We start from the raw sequence: 27,658 nt of genomic DNA on the forward strand, positions 1-27,658 counted from the left end.
CCACACCCTTTCTAATGCACCCCAGGATGCCATTGGCCTTCTTGGCCACAAGGGCACATTGCTGGCTCATGGTCATCTTCTTGTCTACCAGGACCCCCAGGTCTCTTTCACCTTCACTGCTCTCCAGCAGCTCAGCCCCCAACCTATACTGGGACATCGTGTTGTTCTTCCCCAAATGCAAAACTCTACACTTCCCCTTGTTGAATTTCATCATGTTTCTCCCTGCCCAACTCTCCAGCCTGTCTAAGTCTCTCTGAATGGCAGCACAGCCTTCTGGTGTGTCAGCCACTCCTCCCAGCTTAGTGTCATCAGCAAACTTGCTGAGGGTACATCTATACCCTCATCCAAGTCGTTGATGAATATATTGAACAACACCGGTCCCAGTACCGACCCCTGAGGGACTCCACTAGTCACGCACCTCCAACCAGATTCTGCCCCATTGACTACAACTCTCTGACTCCTTCCTTTCAACCAGTTCCTGATCCACCTCACTACCTGATCACCAAACCCATACTTGATCAACTTATCTACAAGGATGCTGTGAGAGACAGTGTCAAATGCTTTACTGAAATCAAGATAAACCACATCTACCGCTCTTCCATCATCTATCCACCTAGTAATTTCCTTGGCTCCAAGGCAGCAGGAATCCTCCTCAGATTTCACTTTGCATTTTCCTTGGCATCAGCTAAGGTTCTTGAAAACCCTCAAGAATTGCTGAGTTTCAGGACGTCCCATGCAAAGTCTGTGCAGTGCCACAGCCATTGCAAGGGTCAGCAGGGAAACAGTACCAGAGCCTCAAGTTCTCTGGAGACCAGGCTCAGGTCCTCCACACTTAGAGCAAACCTGGGCTGAGGCTGCAGGTGCATTACACCACCAATGCCAAATAACTTCAGGTCTTTTCAAATTTCCCTCAGGACATTTCACAGAGATAAATTCTCTTTGCAAAGCTGATGGGAATATTTTGAAAAAAAACAATAGAATCTTGTGCTTGGGAAACCAACTACATCTTCCCACTGAAGTCTTCAATTTATTGACACAACAAGGATATAACATGAGAAGCAAGTTTCTTCCATATTATCCACTCACAGTATAGCTCAAAAGATGCCTTTTGAGGTTGCAGAAACAAATTTTTTTCCTCCCAAGTCTTGTAACTCAACCCTGCTGAAGCTGTCCTCCAAGTGCTGACACATCTTTTCAACATCTTGGGACAAAATTATTTTTAAAAACATTGCAGGTAACTGCCACTGCTGTCATTCCAAAACTCTGCTGTTTCCACTATTTTACCCACACTGATGTAGCCAAACAAATGTCAAGAGGGCTGCTTCTGCAATTATTGAATTAATGGAAACTATACATTTCACAACAAACTGCTCACACATATCAGTGGCCATGACCAGACCTTTAACTAGAGTAGACATGAGATGTTCTCTGTTTCCAAGGTTTGTTACATACTATTCAAACATCTGGGTAACTTCTAGAAGAGCTGGTGTACAGGATGTAGATTTTATCCATCTTTTTCACTGGGGTGGATTGGCCACAGGAGTCTTTAAAACAACGGGAGAAAAAAATTTCCTGAACCTAGTTCTCCCAAAGAATTTTAGAAAGATCAAATTAAACCCAAAACTCTAATCTTTGTTTCAATGGGATCCGTTTTTAGCAGGGGTTCCTCTAGCAGTGTCCCTACTTTAAAAGAAAAAGGAAATTAAAAATGAAAAACAGCACTGGGGAAAAGTTAAGCATGTACTTCAAACTCACACATGCCAGGAAATTTAGAGTTAAAGGTGAAACTCCACCCTAAAGAGCTCCATACTGCAGATCTTTCAGTGAACAAACTTAATGTGTTATGAAATACAAAGACCCAGTAGGGTGCACTACGTATGGAGTTTCAGCCTTCACTCCAAATTTCCTGACTTTTTGGAGGTTTATTAGAGTTTCATACACCAGACATTTAAGTACTCCAAGAAGTCTCCTCAGAGCAGCTCACCCAGATCCCTTTTGGAAGCCAGCAACAAGCACTCCAATGATGCAGCCACCCAAGCATTGCTAATGAACCTGAGAACATTTTCTTGCAAAATTATGTTAATTTAGAGGGCTGAAATTATGTGCAGCACTAGGTAGCTTCAGTTGAATTACTGGAACTCCAAAACTGCAAATCTCCTCAGAACAAAACTGAAGGACAGGAGTTTCATTGACCCCAGCAGAGCAAGTGCCCCTAACCTTCCTCCACTCTATGTGGATCCTGTAACTTTGCTGCAGCCAGGGCTGCAAGCAAGCAAGCACATAATTGCTTTTGACAGCAGTGGTTTGTATTCCTGGTTTAAACACTCTCCCAGGCTGTGAGGAGGGGATGTAACCATCCTACTTCTCAATGAATCTGGCCCTAATGGATAAAAAATGACTACGACTATCAGCATCAGGCTTTTTCACAACACAGCTTTTATGAACACATCTTACTGAGATTGAAGTGGTTCCAGCTCATCTCCATAATCTTAAAAGATCTGTTGTGAGGCTCTGCATGATTGCATTTCCTGATATCTCTAAGGAAATTATTACCAGCAACTCTCTGTGCTCCCACTCTGATCATCCACGCTCTCTTCACCTGTCTCAAATACGCCCAGAGAAAGTTTGAGGACTCTGTAGGATGATTTTGATGGGTGTCTTGACACACAGCAAATGGAGAAGACACCTAATTTGAAACTGGCCTCAACAGTCACTCTGCACACACCTTAGTGGTGAACAGGTGGAAAAGTAGTGGGGCAGCTCCACACAATCCTGATACTGGGTTCTTTGAGGAACAATTCAGTTAAGGGAAGACAAACCAAGACATTCACTTCTTGGGTTTCCCCCGGCCCCCAAACTGGGCAGAGGAGAGCACCAGTATGAAGGGATGACCTGCTATGGGAAAAGAAGGGAGACAGACCAGGGAGAAGGCAGACAGGGACTTAAAACATTAGGAACTGCTGCCAAAGAAGTTCAAACAAGGGCCAGTAGACACTGATTTTGCTTCATGCTTTTGCCTACACATCTGCCTCTGCATCCTTTCTCCATTTATCTTTTTCAAGACCTTTCTCTTTTCTCTCACCTTTCCATTTAGTTAATCCCCTCCTCACTCTGTTCCAACCATCAAATTTAAACATACCTCCATCTCCAAATCCTCTGACATGCACTCCTTTCTCATACCTCTGAAATTCTCCAACAGGCCAACAAAAGGAAAAAATCAAAGCAAACAAAAAAAATTACAAGCAATTATTTATTATTTAATTGTAAGAAATCTTAAGTTTTTTTGGTTTTTTTTTACCAGATGATCTGACTAATTTGGGGGAAAGAGGATGAGTTTTTAGCTTGTAAACCCTTCTTTGTATTATTGTAATTTATTTTTTTCCCCCTTAACACCATTAACTTAAGACATCCCTCTCCTGCTGAAACCTGATGGACTTGGTAAGCTTCAGCTCTCCCAACTACATCACAGATACCACTGCTCTGTAAACCACTGGCACAGTGTTTACAGTTTCTTCTGTTCAGAACTTGCATCCCTTTTCCCAGTCTTTTTATCACATCCACTGAGGCTGCAGGCAAGTCTGCTGTGGCATAAAGGTATTTTCCTACCCCAAAATACAGCCTACTTGTAGAAACTGCCTTTTTTTTTTTTTTTTTTCAGTTATGACACTTCTGAGTTAGCTTTCTCCCCTGACATTAAGTTCAAAGATACTGGGTAAAGGCAGAGTTGCTGGGCCAATTCATGGCTCTGTTCACACTGACATTTTCAGCTGAGACTATAGAAAGAAAATTCACCCCCCCCCTTCTCCTGAACCCTGCAAACCCACTATGTGGAGGCAGAAATAAAACGAGGGTTTGAAGTGTGGCTGCACAGAGCAAGCTCCCTCAGGACAGAGCACAAGTCAGCACCATCTCTGCTGAAAGATGTCAGTACATTTCCACAAGCAGCAATAGCAAAGGGATCATTAGGAAGGGAAAAAAAACACCCAACTGGAGCACTGTTTGCCCAAGACCAGCAATCCATGTGAGAGGCCAAGTTAAATGCATCGTGTCTGTGGATGCTGGGGATGGAGCAGGGTGGGGGTGGCTGCTCTGTACTCCCCCATGGGCCAGCTATTGCTTCTAAGAATTAGAATTCAATTCCTATCAGAAAAGAAGCCTAAAAGACAGAATGGGAGTTGCAGATCTAAGTATTGCACCTGGTCAAGCTTGACAAAGAAATAACCTGTGCTTTGCATCTTTCTCTGCATGAAAGGTGCAACCTCTGGAATTTACAGAAGGTTTCAGCTGCTACTAATTAAAAATGCAAAGCCCACCTCATCCCCCTGCTGAAGAGAGGGAGGACACAAAGGGAGGAAAATGTAGTGAGTAATGCATGGCCCCACAGCACTTGAAAGAAGCACGCTGGACATCATCAAACTGTGGGTCCATGTGTGACACAGTGTAACTTGAATATATCAGAGAACAAAATGGAATAAAATGGAAAGAGAATAAAACAGCTTTAGACACTGCTGCTTTTCAGGACATGAAGAGATGAGCTCCACCTTGTTTGCTCCAAGAGAGGCTGGAGAGCATCTGTGAGCCCGGGCCTGGAGGACACAGTGCTGCAGAGCAGCAAGGGGCAAATTCAGCCCTTGCCAAATCTTCAGACTTTGCACTTGCAAATCTTCCATGTGGGGTTCCGGAGCCAAATGGGTCCACATTAGCACTGGAGAGGATAATAATACTTTAATCTATTGTCTCCCATAAGGATTCTTAATGATCTCTGAAAGTTTACTCCATAGGTTTTATAGGCTGTCTTCATTCCAAGCATCCTGTAATTTGACCAGACAGTAATCTATTTACATAATGGATAACATCCATGAAAGAAACCATGAGTTCTATGAGTCTTGGGGAAAAAATGTTTCTTGAAAAAAAAATTGTTGGAAAAGATGACTGTGGGTCAAGCTATTTAAATAGATCAAACTCCTACTGTTCCTAGGATGTGCAACTGTATATGTAGAAATAGTTTCTTTAGTAGTGAAGGCCTGTCTGTCTATATCAGAATTCAAAACTAGACTTATAAATGTCAGATACAAGCATGGGAACAGATGCAACTCCTCCCAGCTGATTAACATCCCTGACATCTGGAATAGAGGACAGAAAGAACAGAGGATTTCCTGGTGGGACTTGGCTTTTGGGTGACAACTACCAAGATACAGCAAGTCTGCCCTAGAGAGTGTTACCTCTCCACCTTCTAAATATCCCTGGGGCTGGTAATTAAAGAATTGGACATTTAACACTGAATCCCTAGACAAAAACTCAGGTATTTGCTGTATGTCTGCCTGATACCTGTGTAAATGAAGGAATCCTTGATGTCAAGAGCTGCACAATGGTCTCTTCCAGGCAGGGGATTAAGTTCTCAAGCTTCCTGAATTGAAGGGCTTTGACGAATTTCTTCTGTTCTTTTTAGTGTTTAGGATTAGGTGGAAATTAATCCTTTATTGGGAATCAAGGAGTATTTCTTACAACTCTTCTAGCTCCCAGAAAAGGGCATTAAGTACGCTTGCCTCCTCCAGAGTAATTCGACCATATTTTGCAAGAAGCCTCATGAAAAGATTTCTAGTGGAAGGAAAAAATAAAAAGAGTTCAGGCTGATCTGGTCAGATACCCTGTGGAGAAACCCTGAAATGGACACACAGCTCGGGTATCCGCACCAGGTTGACCTAAGCTGTGGATCAGTCAGCCACATCCTTCTTTTAACACCACCATTGCCATCCACATGGCACAGCACATGGCACAGAGCCTCTTCCTACAGGCTCTGCCATACTCCTTGCTGTTCAAAACCACTCTAGGAATTTCTACAAATTGCTCTACTGTGCATTCAGAGCCCCATTTATCTGTGCCTAGAATGTGCCCATGCCCTTAATACTGAGCCAGTAGATGAGATGCAATGTTAAGCTTTGCTGAACTGGACAATATATGTGCTGGAAAAGGCCAAGAAAAAGGTGAACTCAGCAGGGGACTAAGCTGGAGCTCTTTGGCTCAGTGTCACCTTGAGTCTGCAGGCAGGTGCTGCTCACAGACATGTACAGCTCATCCCTGCCCCTTCCCTGGGCAGAGCAGAAGGTTTGCAGGAGCCTCCAGGGCTCACATGTGGATGTTGAGAAAGTCTGTCCCCAGGGTCAGTTATTCTGTGGGGATTTCCAGCAAGTATTCAGCTGACCGTATGAATCCAGAGAGTTTGAAGAGATTCCAGTAGCTTTTACTGTTTCAGGAATTTCATCAGCATTTTCCTAAGAAGGCATCAAGGGGAATGCTTTCTTATCTGTCCTGTGTAATCCTGTGGTGAATCCTGATGTGCAAGCTCAATATTACAAAAAAGGAACAGCACAGCTAGCCATGGTATGGTGCAAGAATTTGCCACATCAAATGGTACTTACAGAGCATGATTTCCTATGATCCCTTGCTGTTTGTTTCAAGTTTGTTGAAAAGGAGCCATGGTAGGTGTCATTAGCTCAAAATCTTCCCTATTTTGTAACCAGTAATATCCCAAACAACACAAGGAATGTGTCTTTCTGGCAAGTGTTTATCCTTGTTCCTTCCCTTTGTATTGGGCCAGACTGTACGATCTTAGCATATTCTAATTTCCCAGAATTGCAGAAATAAATAAAAGCTGAAGAATATTTGCAAATCTTGTCCTGGGACTAAATATATTTTGTCTCAGTCTCATGAAATGAAACAAAAAAACCCAAAAAACACACACACAAAAAGAAAAAACAAAAAAAACCACACACACAAAAAAAAGTGAGGCGGATATTCTTGGATAAAGCTTGCTGTGTGGCTAATGATAACCAGTCCTTGTGTTTCTCCCTGTAGGCTATTAAAAAAGAGAAGAGATGATGTAGTTGGTACCACAATGTTTACAGCTTTTCTGCCGAGCAGCTCTGAAAGCAGAGTCCCCATCCATCAGTGTGGTGCCTCTGAACTGTCCCTACAGCAAACTTCTTCATGGATAAACCACTGTACTTGAATCTCTGTGCACCAATATTCCCACAACCTGACTAACAGCACAAAATCTCACAAAATATCAGGTCTTTGGAGGAAAATATTTCTAGAGAACTGTCAGAAAGAGAGGCTGGAAACAAAACAAAAATTAAAAAAAAAAAGATCAGACAACTTTGCTGCCGCAATTAGCTCTAAAGTAGCTGAAGGACACAATCAAAGTACCTGAGCAGTTTTTCCAAGGTGCCAACATTATCACAAGAAAATTATAATGCAGATCAGAGGTGTCTTCAAATTGTTCCAATAACATCACAATTGTGGTTGCACTTAGTCAAGAATCATAGAATCACAGAATCATTACAGTTGAAAAAGACCTCAAAGATCATCAAGTCCAACCATCAACCTAACACCACCACGTCCACTAAACCATGTCCTGAAGTGCCATTTCTACACACTTTCTGGACACCTCCAGAGATGTGACAGCACCCCTTTCCGGGGCAGCCTGTTCCAATACTTGACCACTCTTCAGGAAACAAATTTTTCCTAAAAAAGCATCCATAGAGTTTTTTGTAATAAGACTCACGGCAGCTTTGTCCCAGGATGGAGGCCTGATGGACTGGGACTGACAGTCAGAAGAAGGAAAGTGACCAGAAAGAGATGTGTCTTCTTTTGGGGATGAAGAGGTACTGAAGAGGGTTCTTATTTATAACAGCATTAATCCAGCATTAGCACTTCACGCTTGGTTCCAAAGGACAAAAGTATTTCAGGATTAAAAGCTGACATGTTGAACAGCTGGCTACAACTGCTGACACTACACACGTAGGGAAAACAAAACCCAGTAGCATGTGAGGGTCCCTCCAGTACCAAGGAAAGCTGTGAAGAATCTTCATGGCCCAAAGCTCACAAAACTTCTTATTGGTACCATCTCATCTTCCCCCCCACACACCCTCCTTTTTATTTCATGCCTCAGAAGGCTGAGGGCTCTTTTCTGCCATTGTTAGACTGAACTTGGGCAGAGGAAATACCTGGAATTAGATGTGAGCTCTCAGTGGTTGTGGAGATGTCTTCATTGATGTGGTGCAAGGCCTTGCACTAGAGAGGAATGAGGACTCTTTGCCAATGAAAGTGATGACAAGAGGGACTGGTGATGTAAAATGGGCCCAGATGGTGCCAACTGAGTCACAGATTTTGACTGAGTCACTAATTGGCATGAAATCTGTCTCAGGGGATGATGCTGAGGGCAATACCAAAGCCAAACATAGGTGCTGAATCTTTGTCCTCTCAGTCAATGAAGGCTTTGCTGCCAAAGTCACTGCCTTAAACCTGTTTTTGCTAGCAGTGCTCAGCCTTACAAGCCTCACTGGCCAAGTCCCCAGGCTTAACTGCTCTATGTTGCCACTCTGAGTGCAAAAATTCATCAGAGGGGAGAGTATAAGCTCAGCCTAAGCACATCAGCCATCAAAGTAAAGGCTCCACAGAGCAGGAATACTTTCTATTGCCCTTCTTGGACTTGCTGCCAATGACCAATACTGCATCAAAATTTCTGTGTACAGACAAATAAGTGGAAAAAAAATATTGTGGGGGGAATCTATGGACTTTCTTAGGCTCTACACTATGGAAGAGTACCTTCAGGCCTCCCTCACTGGCTTAGGTGTGTCAGTCAAGAGGAGATGCGTCTCAGACCAAAATGGACATGTAGAAGGTCTGGGAGCTCAGTGCCATGAAATCCATACCCTCCAACAAGTTCAGCAATGTGGATGTCTCCAAAAGAATCATACAACTGCATATGAAAAGCAATTGTGATGTATTAAGGTAGCTTCAGATTTTGGAGCTAAATTCCATGCTTGGGCTTCTGCGAGTGCAAGCTGTACTGCAAAAGACTTCATTTGAAATAGAAATATCTCTCCATATCAAAATAAGATTAAGGTACTGTCTTAAATCTGTCAACTCAAATCTACAAGGCTTTCCTTGTTTCATTTTGTATGGGTATTATGCTGGTCACAGAACAAGCGATAAAAGGGTACTATCAGATTAAAAATAATGCATTTTTCTAAAAATTGTCATAGCTGTTATAACTAGCACTTCAAGTTCTCAGAACTACTGTGTTAAAATATTCCAATTTGCATTATGCCTTTGAGGTTACTTGCTTAGTTGTGCTCCTCTCCAGTTGAACAGTATTGAAAGATTGGTATTTTTCCTTTCAATATTTTCAATCATTAGTATTTAAAGTATTTCCCCATTTGAGCTTTGTTCACTGGTAATTGACTGAAGTCAAGCTGAGCTATAAGGATTTTTTTTAAAACCAAACTCACTGGAGTTTAAAAAACAAACTGGAAAGGAAGCATTTCTTTGCAGCTTAATTATGTGTATTTAAAGCTCCAGTAGAGCTGCTAATGTTGTTTTAAAAATCCTCTTTACTAAGGAAGTTACAAATATAGCCTGGATTGCTATAGTGGAAGAGACCCCAGAACAGCTCGTACTTTTTTTCTTAACCTGAACTTTAGTGTTGACAACCCAGGTGTTCTGACATCTAGAGGTTTTTGACTCCATGAATTGCTTTGAAAAATCTGTAACATGGGATAGAGACAACAGAATTTCAGCTTTAACCTTCACCTTCTGTATGTTTATATTTCTAATCCATTCACACAGGGAACACTTTTTTACTTAAACATTACTAACTCTTATCTGAAGAGGACAAAAAGCAAGTGGGAGTAATTGTAGTTATGTAGTACTCAACTGATGTGAGTTATTCAGGGATGCCACCCTTCAAGATAAAACACAAGGAAGCCTTGAGATGAGGATCTCAGAATTTTAAAAACTCACATCCACCCACAGAATGTTGCCCTGCCTTTTGCAATGAAGTGGCATTACCCCCGTTCTCACATATATATAAAGGGAAACAGAAGAGTTCAATTACCCACCCAAACATGCAACAGCCCTGCCAGAAACTTGGTATCCACCTCCCTCCTCATAACCCACAGACTCAGTACCCCCTCTCCAGCAGTGCTTACAGAGAGCTGCACTCATAGCAGGAAAAATATAGAATAACCTACCTACCTTCAAAGAAATCTTGCAGAATTAAAGTTTAAGACTACTCAAGTTCTGTTCCATGCCTGAGGGGCTCTTCCCTCTCCAAATACACACAGGCTTTCTCTGATATCCAATCCCTACTCTTTAGAGTCTGTGGTTAAATAAACTGTGCAGTGCTACAATATACTGCTCATAACCAACAAGTAACGGGTCTCCCAAAGTTGGCTGCTTTGGTCATTAGCACTGACTTTCTGCAGCCATTATGGGAAATATCAGTTCAGTGTTATGATGCTGTTGGAGATGTTACTGAGACTGCATTAATGAGAGCTAAATATCGCAAATAGAATAAATAAATTAACAACACCAAAACCCATAATGCAAATAACACAAGAGTTCAATAGCAGGAGGCTGATCAACACCTAGACACATTCACTGATGTGATCATAAAAAGCTTGTTTGTGGAAGAAATCGCCTACCTGTAAGGAGAGTATGGGTCAAAGCACGTCTTGGTGACTTCTGTTATCTCTGGGTTACAGCATTCCCCACCATCGAAGTTGTACCTCTCATAATTACAATCCATGTCACACACACCGTTCTGCTTCTTCTTGTTGAAGAGCGTGTGGCGTACGTGCCGGCAGTCCCCACCATCGTACCCCGTCAAGGTGTGGTTGCACTCGGGGTCACAGTTCTCATCCCCGATCTTGCTGATATCACAGTTGGCCAGGATGAGTCTGTGGCGAAGGGAAGAGTTCTTCACATCCAGCACCTCCAGCTCCCAGGTGATGTTGTAGCGGCTGAAAGCCTCATTTAAATGCTGATGCTGGAACTCAATCTGCTGCTGGCTGACGGTGGGGTTCTGGTGCTTGTCATCGTAGAGATTTACCACACGGTAGCGAACGATTTTGTTGCGGCGGAAGCTGGGGAGGTTGTTGTAGCTGGCAATGACGTCCGTGTTGTCACAGACTGTCTGTCCGCAGAGAGGAGGGTCTAGGCTGGTATCCAGCAAATAGCCATGCTGATAGCTGAACTTGCTCTGAGGACTGCTGCCATCCTTCATGGGAGACCAGGTGTTTTTCACATTCAGTAAACTGTCTTGAAGAACTAGCTGAGGTAGAGGCGTGTCTTGTCTGTGAATTGCCTGGCCCATGTCCAACAAGATCTCCTTCTGAGACCGGGCTGTCCTCCAGAGGCTTAAGTGCTCTACGTAACCCCGATAGTTCTGGTTCAGGGCATTTCCTCCAACCATAAGGACCTTGCACTTCAAAGTCAGAAGACTGAAGATGCTGCCCACTTGCTCTCCGCTTGTGGCCACCTGGGCACCGTTCACATAGAGTTTCATCAGGTGCCCATCATAGGTGGCAGCCAGGTGCACCCACTGGTTGGGGAGGTAGCTGCGATGTGCTGCAATGGTGGTTACTTTGCGAGCACGATCCGTCTTCAGCGAGAAGAAATAGCGGGGGTCTCTATTCCCCTGGTCACTGATGGTGTTAATCCCCAGGACCCATCCTCGGTCACGGGAGGTGTAAGAACATTTGTCATACAGTCCTATGTGCCCCCGAAAAAGAAATATGAATAAATAAGGATGACAGAATAAAGAAATTAGTTTTTAACTTGTATAAATCTCTCTCACGCTCTGTGTATATACAGAGATACCTACACGGTAAAAAAAACAGCATGCAAGAAAAACATTAGAACACCTAATGCATGATTGTGGGAGGTCATGTGAAGACTTGCTGTTGAAGGTCAAGATTTGACAGTGGTGTTTATAAATGGGATTCCCTTTTGCTGACCAAAGACCAAAACTTCTTTGCAAATTCCTACCAGCAAAATGTACTGTGCATTCGGTTCTTACCCTCACCCAAACCATACATCAGTGGTTGAAAATAAGAACTGTCTTGAGAAGTTGCCCTTGTTGATCTCACTTGCACATCACACCCCTGAATCCTTTATTTAATAAGGTCCAGAGGAGAAATAAGTATAAAATCTTAGTACTGAACAGTTTGAGAGACACTGAGCACTTGCAGTCATCTTGACAGGTTCAAGCACCCGAACCCTAAAGAGAGTGAATGGAATGAGTTCAGGCTACCTTCAAATTCATACCCAATAAAAACCAGTAAGGAACCGGCATATACTGGTATGCTGGTTATGCTGAGCAAGGTATATACAACAGCAGGGAAGGGCAATAATCATGCAGAGGTGGACACACACATTCGGAAAAATCCCTGCTCCCTCGTACACACTCTTACTAACAATCTGGTGCACCTCAGGGCATATACACTAATTTGTCTCAGAGATGAAATGTGGATCCACACCTAAATCTCTCCCACCCAGTCATCAGACAGCTCCAAGGGATGGTAAGAACCTACTCCTCCTCAGTTTGAGACATGAGGTTCAGCAAGATAAAGACACATTTCCACCTTTCAGTTCCCAAAGGCCAAGGGCTGCAGGGCCACACCTCAACTGTAGAAGCAATCACTGGAGCCTTCAGCACCAAACAGCCCTTCTGCTATCAGCACACACAAAATAATCCTTCCCCTAAGCCTTCACTTTCAAAAGCCTAGATGAAAATCATAAATCTGACAGTTTGGTCTTCATGAAAAGCCTAAATATCCCCTTACCTCAACCCTGCACCCTAACCCTCCCAACATTACATCCAAATAACATTTTCTGCTTCTGACTAAGTTGCTCAACAGCCATCTGTTAACAATCACTCATTAACAGTGCAGTCTTGTCTAGTATCAACAGAGCAAAGGTTACAGGAGCATTCACTGTATTTTTCCTCCCCTCTCCCAGCATACACCTTCCCCTTCCCCCTTTCCTCACACCCTTCCCCTCTCCTCCCCCTTTAAAAAAAAAAAAAAAAAAAAAAGTCTTCTGATGGGAAAGTTAAAAAAAGTAAAATTGAACAGGCCTTTTTTTCCTGCACACTGGTATTTTGCTAGGGACTCTGAGCTCCCCCTTTTCCTGTTTCCTTTGGAAGAGAGATCCCAGGGTTCAGAAGGTAATGTGTTTATTCATCTGTAGGGCGCACTTGGTTCAAAACCTTTTCGAGACCAGTTTCTAGTTTATACTGCTACTTCTGATCCTGAGAAAGTAGAGCAGGAGAACCAGGAAAGGGAAAAAACAAATATGCTAAAAGAAAAAAAATTTAAAAAAAAAATAGTAAAAAAAAAAGGTATTTGCCGGGATAGTTATTTACCCGAGAACTTCGTGATATGAAAGCCAATAACCTCCTGAAGTCTTTTTCTTAAGTGTTTTAAAATTTTTCTTTATGGAATAAATACTTTTACAAATCATTCATTTTCATATGTATGAGAGCCCATAAACATCTGCATTTTATGAATCTCAAATGAAAGTATTGTCCAGCTATAGTGGGTGGATAATACTGCAATGAACAAGAAGACAACTCCCTCTTCCAACTAAGTAATAAAAAAATAAGTTATAAAAATCTCAACTTATTGTAATAAGACCATTAGGGCTCGTCAGACATTTTGTAAGAGTTTTTGCCTGTCCAGAAATGCCAACATGGTGAGAACAGGAATATGATGCAGAAATTGGCCAGCCCCAGCAATTTTCTCTGAGAAGCTGCAGGTTTTCAACATGGCCAAGAGAACCCCAGGGCCTCCCTCAACTCCTTTGACTGTAAGCACAGAAGGTCAACCCATTCCAGACACACTCCCTTACCATCTCCTGCCACCACTGCTGCCCAGCAAACAAATTCCCCAGGCCCGTGGACCGTAGGGCAGCTGCACACTCAATACCTGCTACACCTTTTTCTTAGAGCATCCAAGATCCCTTCTGTTGGATGGATGGCTGCAAGTTCTGGAACAGGTGCCTGGGGTCTCCAGCTCTGGGGAACTCCACCATTCAGTCTTTAAGGGTCAAGTTTTTTTGGCTTTTTTTACTGACCAGGGCTGGAAATATTCCCACAAAGACCTAATAAATTATTGTGGCATGGAAATTCAGTTTCCTAGCCAGCATTAAAGAACATCTTCCTCTCTCTCTGAAGTGCTGTATGATGCTAGTGATTGACCTCAGCTGAACAGATGGAGCTGCTGGAGGAATACTACAGAGTAGTAGCAATCCTTCCTTGCCTTTGAGCATTTATACCCTGATGTGATGCAACTGTCTTGAGTTTGGCTCAAACAGCTGCAATCAATTCAAGATTTACAGGGAGCCAAAGGAGGGCAGAAGAAAAAAAACAGAACAGTGACAATAGGGACACCACTGAACATGCCAATATGAAAGTTGCTGAACTAAAACAGTCTACTATTCCAGTTACTTGCATTTTCTAGTTTATGGCAAAGGTCATCACTGAATCCATATGCCACGTACAGTATTCTTTTCTCAAAATTTTACTATTACAGGCATCCAACTCTTGATGAAAAGATGGATTGAACACAATACCTTCAGCAGCAAGACTTATTCTTTACTCTCTTTATTCTTAAGATAAAGGAAAAAGAGTAAGAAAACAGGTAAGAAAGCCACATTCCCTCTAACTTGCAAAGTTGTACCAGTTCATTTTACGACCTTCTTTTGCTTGTATGCTGTACCTACTTTCCCAGTGTTTCACTTACTTTTGGCTTTAGACTAAGAATCTTCCAGCTAAGGGAGTGTGACTTTTCCATTTTGTCCCCAGCACAATGAAACTAATTTCATCTGGGACTTTGGATGTCATAATAAAAGAATTTGTTACTTCTTCTATGACAACTAATAAGGGCAAAGCCATTGGAAGAGGGACATGTGAAATAATTGCCAGAACTTCTGAAAACTAAATAATTTGATGTTTTCACAATTTATTTCAATTTAGTAAAAGGTTCCATAGCCATGAGTTATTTCTCAGATATAATTAAGAACATTTTAAACCAGAAGAGGCCTCTTTTACCTCAAGCAAGGCTGTTTTTGAGAAAAATCACCCCTTACAATGGTTGACACTCTGAATTCAAAATTCAGCTGTGACCACAACCAACATTCTCATGAAAAACATACAGAGTTTAGATTCTCATTTACACTGAGAATTCTTTACAATAATGTGGTAAAGGACATTTTTAGTTACTTAATATCCCTTTACAAACCAAAAGTGGTGTAAAGAGGCCTCATGGTAAATGAGACTCAAGCCAGTGACTGCAAAACCACAATTAGGTGAATATGCCTGAAATTTCTGAGTCAAGAAATGGTGTGAAATAAAACTGATGTTTTCCCCACAGCAAATAGATTAAAAAAATATGTACACGTTTCATACAGCAGCAAACAGTTTCCTCACTTCTGCTTGCCTTGAGTTGCTAGAAAGGGATGGAGCTACAGCTGAGAAGAATACTGACAGCTCTTCTAACTCCTTACTCTGAGTAGTTTATTTCTTTGTAAAGCGCTAAGGGATTAAAATGGAATTTTATCTTCTATCAAAAGAAAAAAAAAAAAAGAAAAAAAAAAAGAGGTGCTAGTTCAGCTTTCCAGTAGGAGGAATTGGTAACCTTCCTTCCCCACAAAGGAGTCAGTCACTTTCCAGACAACTCTGGAGAAGCACATGAACAGAGTAAGACACCACGTTCCTTAGCCAGAGACAGACTTTGATGGTCCACAAGGCTCCTTCCAGTCCCGTGATGTTTGTCCCTTATAGGAAAAGTAAATTCCTAGGAATCAAAAGACAGGGAGGAAGCTGGAAAGTTAAACTCCAAAGGCCCAAAGCCAAAAGCCAAACATGGAAAACCATAAATACGGTCTCTCTTTTTTTTTTTTTTTTTTAACAAGTGAAATCTCAGTTCTCTGACTACTGACCCACAACTGCTCCAGTATACAACTGTCCATCTGACCTCTTCCAGAAGGAAAGAGGCCAAGTGTTTGCTTTATAAGCCATTTTTTTTCCCCAGGGCTTTGATCTTGACTTAAATAGAGCCACATCCTCATGTGGGCCCTGTGTGCTGGACAGGGTTGGGCAGCACAAGCACAGAGCATAGCATCAGCTGCTGAACTTCTGGGAGAAAGTCCTGGGTGAGGACACAAGGCATTGATGTAGTCAAGCTCACAGGGCTGAGATTGGAGGAGATGTTTATCAACAGCAGCCACAGGGGAGAGGAAACTCACAGCTACAGGCTGGAGCTGTTGGAGTCATTAGTAGCTCTCTCTTTGTGGACAGAGCTTGAAATAAGAGAGGATGATGTAGTCCATTCAGGCTGCTGTGATCCACTTTAATATTATCAAATAACAGACTCCAGGTCTCCTTCTCTCACTTCATGCAGATTCTTGCATCTTGCTAACAACAGTCTTCTCAGTAATCAGCCCAGCCATAGAATCACCTAAGAATTTAATTCTTGATGCAGAATAAGTTTCCTTGCTTTGCTGAGCAATGGGAAGAGGGGGAATAAAAGAGGGGCTGGGGGAAGGGAAACAAGGAGGTCAGTTTGACTTTGAACACACCAGGTGTGCTGCAGAGCCCGTCACAGCCAAGATAGGCAGGACAGAAAACAGTGCCCTGCACTTCTGAAAGTTGGCGTGCCTGTTTTGCTGGGAGACAACAACCAGAGGTGACAGGACTCAGTTATGAAAGGGGAATTTAGGTCAACAATCAAAGCTGCAGTCAGGAGGCCCAAGAACAGGGAGCTAAAGGTTGGGGCTGTTTTTTTCTTTAGCATGCTTTAATCGTTTAGTATCAAAGCACAGAGGAACGCCTGAAAGAGCAAATATTCTACAGGAACCTATAGAAAGCTTTTATCTGTCCAGAGGAAAATAATTAAAACCGACAGATTTGGGTTAAGTATCCCCATGTTCCATGCAATTGGATAAGTCAGCGAAGATCCACTGGAGCAGTTCTTGAGTTCGGCACTGGATATTTCATGGTATGATGTTGAACCCAATAGAGTTCTACAAAGGAAAGAAATAATCTCTCCTTTCCTCTGCCATGCTTCCCCCAGCCCCCACTTCCTTCTGCAATAGTTAAATAATTCAAAGTCTAGAGTACTTAAGGAAACATCTCTGTCTATACCATTTCCAACACAGTTAAGAGGCCTCTTGAGGTCACCCCCTGAGATGAAGAGTGGCTCAAGCAAACCACTTGAGAGTTGCTCAGGTGGCAACATACTACTTAAGCAAGCAAAAAGGGGATGTTTGCTGCTGCTAGCAATCTAGCCAAATTCACACCAGATATTATCCTTTACAAATTAGGCAATAGGATTCAGATCTGAGACAAAAGGACGGAGTTATTCTGCTTTTTGACATGAAAGACTATCTTCATCATGTAGAAATAGAAATAAGACAGCTATGCCGATTTATTGTTGAGAATTCAGCCCCAGTTTCTCTGCTATATCAAAAATCTTTGTATCATTGCCATTTATCATTAAGCTAGGCATACATTCTGTTTCTCCAATTCCCAGCCATTCATATGGTCAATGAGACACCTGGAAGTCTGAAAGCGGGACAGTGAGAACAGCTAAAACAGCAAAAGGTGAATTTGTGGCTGGTTAGTTATGAATATTACATAAATCCTTCCCTTCTGATAACCATATCATGTAGGCTGCAACAGAGCAGCCACTGGCATGGACAATCATATTAGTGACACTTCAGTGGGCCTCTTGTAAGAATATAAGCACTAACAGTATATAAGAGCTTACTGCAAAGAGCTCGGGTAGGCTGGGGTTAGTGTGAAATTAAAAGATTGTGAGGATTTTGTGGTGTAAGAGAACACATAGCACTGCAGAACCAAATGACACAGAGGAGTGAGCTTCAGTCCTTGCAGCACTGCAGCAGGGTCATCCTTGGACTGGGGATTGCTTCTGCAAAGGCTCCTTTGTATACAGTATCAGCGTAAACAAGTATTAGTGGGAAGTTTGGTTTCTTATCTAGATCTCCCCAAGCATTTCACAATAAAGCTGGAGAACCAGTGGAGACTGGTACTTGGTTGTTTATGATCTAATAACTAGGTTTAGGCAGGCTTTCAGATGGACAGCAAAGAGCACATCCTTTGCAAGGGTCAAACTTCTGCCTCTGCTGTAAAGTCTGGGAGCAAAGAAATATTCCAGACAACAGGGGTAAGGATTTTCCAATATTCACAAAACAACTTATTTTTCCTGCCTTATTCTCACAAACAACTGAATTTCTGGGGTTGAAGCCTGGAAAACCAGTATGTGTCCATGTTATTAGAGGTAATCATGATACATGAAAACACAGGGACAGGATTAAGGTAGTGAAGGAAGGCTCTGTTTGAATAATACTTATTTTAAAGTCACAAACTTCGCAGCCATCAGCATGTTCCTTCAGAGAATCAGTGGTGTATGTCATGAATGGAGAGGCTTTGCATCAGGTTTGATTCAGACAAGAATTCAGGTTGGCGACTCCCAGTTTAGAGACTCCAGCCTGGCCCAACGATAATAAAACAGAGTTCAGTGTTTATGAAAACTTGGATATCCTTCAAACACAGGGAATGGAAAACCCTCGGTAAGTTTGTTGGTTTGGCTTAAGAGGACCTTAACACACCTCTCAACTTCCAAGCTTATCTATGCTCACTGATCAGCAGAACCAGGTTACAAATTAACCTCCTATTGTTGCTGAGACAGAATTCACCCTCAGAGCCATCCAGCATTAACACCATTCACACTTTAAAAGCAGATGTTGCAAAACACACAGATACATATCGAGGCATTCATGAAACTCATCCATCTTTCACAGACACATACACACAAAACTGGAAGTCCACACAGACCTGCAAAAAGGGCCATAAATACAATGAACAGACCAACAGAAGGGTCACTACACACACAGATTGTACCCAGCAATGTGCTTGGTGGAACATACCTCTGCTTCCATGTCTCCTCCTCTTCCCTGCAATATTAGCCAAATACTGATTAGTTATCAAAGCTCTACAAAGAAATTTATTCTTGTACATGTTAGCACAGAGAGGCTTTCCCCCCCCTTTTCTAAGAGTTAATGCTTGAGAGCAAACACAGACAGTATCTTCTACGGAAGGGGCAGATATGTAAGCACCATAACTTCCAGACAATCTAAATGATAAAGTGGTATTTCTGGGCTCCTTTTAGAAAACAGCGGAGAGAATTGATCATAAACTGGGTCAAGATAGGTCAGCATACCTCAGTGCAGATCAGATGGCCAAAACATCCCAGGAGGAAACATTCTCCTGGAAGGATTATTAGGGGCACATCTGTGCCATCAGATGACCGTGCACAATACCCATCAGCTCCCTGGGAGTTCAATATGGCATTTCCTTTCAAAACGTGCTTTGTGCCTGACAAGCACTGCAAGTCAATCAGCTGCAGCAGCAGCCAAGCCTGGAGTCATGCTGGAAAACTGCCTGATGTGCTGCCCCACGGAAGCCCTCCATGGCCAGAAAAGTGGAGCAGAGAGGAGTGGAGGTCTGTGCACGAGAATGCTTGTGGTGCTGATCAAAATACACAGCAAAGACTGAAGGAGGGACGAAAACACAGCTTGTTTTGCTTTTCAGAATTCCCTTGTCTCTGACCTTTACAGCAGCTTTAGGGCAGCACTGAAACCAGCTGAGCAGTTACTACTCCCAGCTGCAGAGAGATTTTACACCATTGCACAACACATATGTGTTTGGGGGGGGGAGGCTAAGGCTAGAGAACAAAGAAGGAAATCTGGTGGCACCTAAATCAAACATTATAATCAATGAGTGAGTGGGAAGAGGACCTGGGGAGCAGGGACAACCTTAGAACCCTTTCCAGGATCAGACAGATGGCCAACATCCACATTATTACAAAAAGAAAACAATAACAAAAAATTCCATGAATGCAAACTAGGGCACCCTGCAAGGAGACTGTAAAAATCACATCATGATAGCTTCGACTTGTCTTTGTAACTGAGAGGCATTTCCACATGAAACAATTTTAGTTATTTGATTGGATTTTGAGAACATTCTTGGGCAGATACTTTGTGAGTGCAAAACAGGGTAGTTCCAGTGCATTTACACTGATATATACCAGTCGAGGTCTTTGCCTTTGTGAGAGTTAAGTATCTCGTTGCATGAATATCTCAGATCTTATCCAGACTCATGTATCCTATTGCATCTAATTTTCCCATATGACTGCATCTTCCCCATACTGATATCAACAACAGAGGAACTTAGCAACCTTGCAAACAATGTCTCCCATGCAAGACACAGAAGTGTGCAGTAACAGCAGGCAGGAGGGAGCTGATCGTGCCCATTTTCTGCTGTCACTTCTCAAAAGGATCTGGGCCTTCTCTAATCACGACTGTTTCATGCCTCAAATTCCCAGCTCCATACTTGCATACAAGTTCCAAACCCATACACAAACCACAGAGATATTTCTGCTTTCTAGGAAACATCCTGCTGAAAAAACCTGACTCCCAAACATGATATAACTATTACAGAATGCATACCAGATAGGCTGCAGTCACCACACACTAACCAAAGTATATAATTTTAAAGCTCTATTTTTCTGCTCAATTTGAATTAGACTGCATTTGTTTTGGTATGATTTTTCTCCTGGAAATACCTGAGCCTGTATTTCTCCTCTACAAATACCAGTGGTCACTTGATCTGTGAGCACAAATAAATAGACATCCAACAGAAAATTCTCACACAGATACTCGGGATGTCTTAGAAGTGTACAGAAACAAATTCACACCTATTAAGCTGAAGGCTGTAGCTGAAAATTCAGCCTTTAGTTCTTAAAGAATACAATGGGACAGCGGTGGGCAAACCTCCAAAAGGTTATAACTCTACTTCACTTTCCATAAGCGTTGCCAAAGTCAAATGCTTCTCAAAAGTAATTGACCTTCTCAAGTCTGCAGAACTGGGAGAAAAACGTAAAAGAAACAAGCTACCTTGGAAGATTTTTGGCAATTCTTCTGTTTAGCTGAGCAGCAGGAAATATCATATGTCCAACATTTCTTATGTTATTTCAGCCCTTCCACTTCTGGTTAAATTTGGAGCAAAAAAAAAAATCAATACTAACAAAACAGTATGTACATATAACTACTTTCTCAGTGCACATGGTTAGAGGGAGCAGACCAGGGCATTTTGAGCACTTGGCTTAAATTTGAATTTTGAGGAACTGTCTTCAGCTTCAGATGGCTCAAGTGTAATGAAATCCCATCTCAGAAGACTAATTAGCTAGGAAAGGTCTTTGTTGTTGTTTTTTTGTTTACCACTTGGTCAATGTCACAGGAATAGATCATTTCAGCATATACGTACATACCCTTCTGGACTGCTGTTCTGCCCTGAGACAGTGAGACAGACGACCCAGCATGGAGAGGACAAGCAAAAGTCACCCCCCAAGCTTATTCTCTGCTGTATCATTCAGTTCATTGTTTTTCAGGGATGTCTGCTGCATTAGCTTCACAGTCCTGACATTGCCAATGCTGCAGTTTTCAGTGGGAAACCTTGACTTGGCTCCCTGAAGGTTGTATTCTGGAGGTAAATTCTCCTTGACTTCATTTGAAGTCGATGATAAAACTCTTACTACCTTCAATGACAAAAGATTTCAGTCTTGTTTTTCAGCTTGACTTCAGACTAGCAAGCTGGACTGTTTTGAAGGGGAAAAGTTTAGTCATTGCTAAACTCAGCATCCTGGTTAAGTGACAAAATCTAAATAAGATTTACAACATCGTATGAAACTGAGCCTGACAATTCAACTATAGGAGACTCTACAAAGAGCTGGGAATGTTACTGTGAATAGAGATAAGCACCAGTGTCGAGGCCAATCCAAAGAAATACTGGAAAATTAAAAGATTTTGAATTGCCATCCCTGTATTACCTGTGCTTGACTACTGGTTTCAATTATTTTTGCAGAAATTGTTGAAAACTGCAGAATAATCTGATGTTAGAAATACTCAGACAATATTGGTGAGGACTGACTCTTTGAAGAAGTTTAATTTGGATATAATTTGTAATTGGGAAAAACGCTCAATTTAATTGGGAAGTTATGGTAACAGATATTCCACAATTCTAGTCAGATATGTTTTTCTATTACTGACTATTCTCAAGGCTAATGTACTGCATTTTCTTTGTTTTGAAGTTGCTTTGTCTCCATGGGCATCCATTGGATTTACTCATATCCTCTATTATCAGATTTTCATCTTCCAATGATCAAATTAATATTCCTCAAATATGTATTTAGAGATCATGATAATCGCCTCTTCTTAATCTTCTTGAGTCAAATACTTTGACTTGTTAAAAATCCTGTAATTATAGTCACGGATAACTTTTTTTCTCTAAATCCTCTTTCACACAGTATCTTTCTTAAACTGTGGACATCAGAACTAAACAAAGCAGTTCAGCAGAAGCTACTCCAGAAGCTACTCCAGGATCAATACAAAAATAACACAACTTCCCCAGTCTCATTCAATGCTTCCCTGTTTACACAGACAGCATTGACTCTAAACCTTTGGCCACAGCATCACACTGCCATCTCACATTTACGTGTTTTATCTATTCCTGCACATAGTTCCTCCTACACACTTAGCTTCCAGGTGAAAAACCCTTCCCCCACCAGCCATCCTTCATGTAGGACCTGTCACCCATCTTTCTATATGTATGACTTCACATTTGGCTTTATTTAATTCATACCGTTTGCATGTTCTCAATTTTTGAAAACACCCAAATGAGAGCCCTGTTTTGGTCATTGTTTACCACTCCCTGAACTCTGCAACATCTGCAAGTTTTATCAGCACTGATTTTATGTTTTCTTGCAGGTTGTTGACAGAAAATATTAACTAGTGAAGAGCCAAGATTGTATTGTGCTGAATAGGAGGGAATGTGGCCAGAGTCATGCTGTTCAGGCAACTGCTCTGTTTTTCAGTAGAGGAAAATAAATACCTGCGATACTCGTGAATACGAGCTTACACAAGTCAAGAGACAAAAGATGGGACAAATAGATAAAGTATGAGATTGGCGAGATACACCTCTGTCTTTGGCTCTTTGGCATTCTACAACTTCAGTCTTCTCTTTGTACCAGCACAGCATTGCAGGGACCCAGTATAGCCCTGGCCAACAGGACTTCTTGGATGGGCATTTCCTCCTTTTGGTACGTTTGACATTTACAGCATCATATGTGATCAAAATGTTGCACTGGTGTTATTACCTCATCCTTACAGCAGGTCTCTGGGGGCTGCTGAGAACCTTTACCCCACCTTCCCAGATGGACAGGATGGAGCTGCAGGCACCTCAGAGCAATTGCAAAGTAGGAAGTAAAGTCCCAAGAGCAACCTGTGCACCACTTGGCCACAAAATAAGCAGTTTGAATTAGCAGAAGAGGGAGCTTGCCTCTCTCTCACACAGCAGTTTCATTGCTGCTGAAACAAACACACTTTCTTTATCCCAAAGCATCTAATTTATCACTGCAGGAAACCTGTGCTCTTTTCCTGAAAGCACCAGCCAAAAAGAAACCTCTACCCATTACAACTGCCTGTTTTCTCCTCTGCCAGCTCTGTCTCTCCTTTACTTACAGAACATGATGTTGCAATGCCCTTCTGTAATCAGTTTCACATTAAAAAGTGTGCTCTGTCAAGCTGGCCCTGTCACCAGTGTTTGATGAGTGTCAGAGAAAGCCCATAAAAGCCACTCTGCGAGCTCATCAGTACAAAGGACACCATGTGTTGAACACATTGACAGTTCCCAATAAATAACATCCCTGCTGAACAGCTGGTTGGATCGCTTGGGTTTGGAAAAATGTTGGCCACAATGCCTACTTACGTGCATCCTCCTCAATGATGCACAGAAGATGTGTGCATGGGGAGCGGAAATACATCACTTCCAGAAGATACTTGAGTATTTTTAAAAAAAAAAAAAAACCCAATGTAATTGGAACACAAGTTTAGATCCTGACTCAAGGTTTATGGACCATTTCAGACATAGAGATGTGCAATAAAGGGTTGGTTTCTTAATAGAGCTACAAGAGATGTTCACCCTGAGACAGGGGGGGTGACAGCTGGGTGGTGGTAGGAAGAGCTATCCTAATCTCACATCCTTCTTCCCTCTCTCTCATGAAATCCAGAGCTCCCATTTCATTTAGTTCCTTCTTAAAGATGAGAGTTCAGAAACTATTCACCAATTTGGTCACTGCAGTGTGAAACAAAACACACAGATGAAGTAGGAAGGCCCTTGCTTCTTTGCCTCTGCCATCAGAATTTGAAGCAGAAGGAAGAGTTTGGTCCAGCACTCAGCATCCCACCACTGCAAGGTGTCTTCCTCCAGAAGTTCAAATCGTCCTGACCCACCTTTGCTGCAAATCCCAACCCTGCATAAGCCTGAAGAAACACAGACCCCTTGCAGTATCATTCACTTCTGTGAGATGCAGCTGCTGTTGCCTCTCTCCCTGGCCTGTTCCATGGAGCCTGCAGGTGTTTAGATACAGCCATTTCCTAGTAAAACTGGTGGTATGCTGATGTTTAAAATAAAATAAAATAAACCCCTACTCTTACAGCGTAAAGCTGAAGACCACCCCTGTTTGAGCATTGCCTCTGGTGAGACACAGAATGTAAACAGTATGTTTGATAAAAACATCTCTAGCAAGAGGACTTCGGGGAATTCCAGTCTTTCCCAGTGCAAAGAAGAATATATTCTGCTCTTTATTAACTCAGAACACTTGAAAGGGCAAGAACAAATCTCTCAACTTTCTTTCTAGAAACCGTTCAGCTATCCTGAAATTCTTGGAGGAATCTCACAGGTATAAATCAGGTCCATTTCCACCACCACCTTGCCCCCTTCCTTATTTAAACTGTTCACAGGCAAAAGGATTGTGCAACAAGTGATAAACTTTGTCCATGCTGCAATACCAAACGCTGATTGATTGACTTTCTGTTGGGGTGGGAAATGCACTACACTGGAACAGTCTTACCAATAAGGCCATCAATTACATGCCAGAAAATATTTGTAAAATAAGAGAAACTGCTCTTTCAATAAAAAGCTACATATAGGACTATTTTAAACCATCCCGTTTTAAGGTACAGAGATTCTGCCAACACTGGAAACTTTTTGTAATGTATCTAAACCTCCAAGGCTCTTAGAACGAGACGTGGGACCACAAGCTTCACATCTATTATATCTGTAAAATCTCCATTATTCCCAAATTCCAAAGATACTCCTTATGGAAGAGGGGTAGCCTGTGATGGTGGCATGAGCTCTGCATTGATAGTACAACTTTGCACAAGTGAAGAAACACAGCCCTGACCCGTGCTGCTTCCCTCACTCCCAGAGCTTTTCTCTGTCTGATGATTTTACCCATGCATTTTGAGAGCCCCAAAAGGCTTTTTAGATTATACCAGTGTCTCCTGGAAGGAAACACACATACAATTCCTGCACCTTCTGTATGAGACCATCAAGGTGAAGTACTAAAGGCAAGACCCAGGAGCAGTCACAAAAAGAAAAAGTTAAAAGAACTTTTTTGTTTGCATTTCCTCTGTGCTCTGAGGGGCTTGGGGGACCTCTGGGGCAAGTGTAAGAATTTTCTAGCTGACAGCACTTTTACCATGCCCATCTGTCCCTTCCTCCAGAGCTCATGGTGGCTACACAGTCCTGTGTTACCTGATTCTTAGGTCCTGCTCACTCCTACCTCTTTACATTGGTGAATTTGCAAGAGAGATATGTGACACCAGATATATCAGCCTATATACAATGGGATAATAACTCCCATTAAATTATCACCATTGCTCAGACTCCAGCAGGACAATTATCCTTTGGGCTATTTTAGTCCTTTTTTCAGATTTTGCACAACTCAAGCGCAACAGTTTTGCCAGGAGCCATAACCTAGGCTTCAGTGTTAAAACTAAAAAAAAAATAGAAAGACAAAAATCAGTGGATTTATTGAGCAGAACTTCTACATGTTTACTGAAACTACCGTCCCTGCTCAGGCTTCCCACATGCTGTCCACCCTGGTTTTAAAGCAGACTGAGACTATAATTTTACTCCCTCTTTTTTCATATTTTCCACAATGAAGAGAAAAGAAGAGAAAGATGTATAATTAAACAGACAGGCAGACATCTCATCAAAGAAACTCCTACAAGCAGATGTAGAGTAGGAAATATCCAGCAACACTGCTGGCTCCAACCCACAGCCTGGACCTGAGCACATGGTGGATTTTCATTACCTAACTTTTCTTCCTGTGAACTTCCTCTGGGGGTGTTTGTTTATAAACAGAGGAGGGGATATTATTGCTGGAGATGGGAAAGTATGGGAGGGGTGAAGGAGTTTGCTGCCACAAGATTGGAGAGCAGAGTTCAGAAGTGTTTGTTGCCAGGAACACAAAGAGCTCACTGTATATGGCCTAATTTCACAGTCTAGAGGGATTATGATAGGTATACGTAGAAAATGCTCCAAAAACTACAAACAACCCCACATTGTACAAATGTTTCCCACTGCATCACCATAACCATTACACACTCAAATTAAACCAGCAACAGCAATGACGGCGTTTGGAGGTTGCTCCCCATGACATCCACTCCTCAGCTTGTTCATTTTCCCCATTGCATGCACTGTCCCTGCCCCACATTCTACACGTCCACTGGTCTAGAACAGCCCCTCTGACGTCCTCTCCAAAGGAGTTACTCTAGGTTTACATTGCTGTGTTCAACAGCAGATTCTGGCTTGTACTGCTCACCCTTCCCTCTGCCAAGTACATGTTTCAAAACTGTGTGCGTAATGCATTTAGTTAATATTTGCTTTTTCTCCCAGTACTCCTTTTCTCCCTGAGCATCTCCATACATGAACTACAGCACAAAAGGCTTCCAGTTCTTGTCTAGTTTACACTGAAAATAATCCCCATTAAATTATCACTGGTGAAAGATGCTGTTTTGACCTCAGAGAGGCTGCTCTGCTTATCCACCAGACAGATGCAACGTAAGACAGCGGTGACGCAAGCTCCAGATTTCAGCCTTAGCACCTGAGTCTTTACCAGCAGAGATGCTGCTGTATTCCAGATAAAACCACAGGGACTGTATGATGTACAGCCTCCCTGCTGACACTCCTGACAGAAACACCAGGTATTTAGCCAGGAGAACGTGTGCTAGATGATGACCCTTCTCCAAATCAGTCTGGGGTGCTAACGTGCTGTGTCCAAAGTCTCTTCTGTAACCACTCACCTGGTCTGTATTTAACCATGGGGTAAATGAGTTGCTTTTACCCCTAATTAATAACCTGAGACATCCAGAGAGGGTTTTTTGGCATTTCCTAGGAAGATGATTAGCAGTTACATATCCTACGAGCTGTTTCAGCAAGTCAATATATTAATCAACATGCAGATGTATCAAAAATATCAGACTATTCCAATTTAAATAAGAGTATTCTGAACCAAGGAGCTTCAGTGATATTTGCTTTTCTCTTCCATCATGGATTGCACATGCTGTTCCATTTCAGAAATACAACAATTCACACTGATTCAAACATCACCAGCATGTCTGGGGCAGAGATATTAATTCAAGACCATCTGACTTTCTACTGATTCCAAAGAGCTCATGTCACAAATCCCAGCTGCCTTCTTCATCTGTCCCCCATTTTTGCCAATGCTTTCAACAATGTGACACCAGGAGAAAGAGTGGTACCACCAGCTCAGTACAATAATTACCCAACAAAAAAAAAACCCAACAGCAGCAGCTACAACAAAACATCCTTCAGGAATTAGGGTGTGTTGGCTTCTTGGGGAGAACAACTCAGGCTGAGGAATAA

The 27,658-nt window shown here is 42.2% G+C and overlaps 1 protein-coding gene across 1 annotated transcript in view; it reads right to left on the reverse strand.

The window, feature by feature from the left end:
• The window catches only part of PAPPA (pappalysin 1), a 179,910-nt gene that overhangs the window by 141,565 nt on the left and 10,687 nt on the right, over positions 1–27,658 (reverse strand). The window contains exon 2 of the mRNA XM_071766589.1: positions 10,488–11,556. Within this exon, the coding sequence (XP_071622690.1) occupies positions 10,488–11,556 (1,069 nt within the window). The remainder of the gene's footprint in view (positions 1–10,487; positions 11,557–27,658) is intronic.

This window comes from Heliangelus exortis, chromosome 22 (assembly GCF_036169615.1).
Source record: "Heliangelus exortis chromosome 22, bHelExo1.hap1, whole genome shotgun sequence".
Taxonomy (NCBI): domain Eukaryota; kingdom Metazoa; phylum Chordata; class Aves; order Apodiformes; family Trochilidae; genus Heliangelus; species Heliangelus exortis.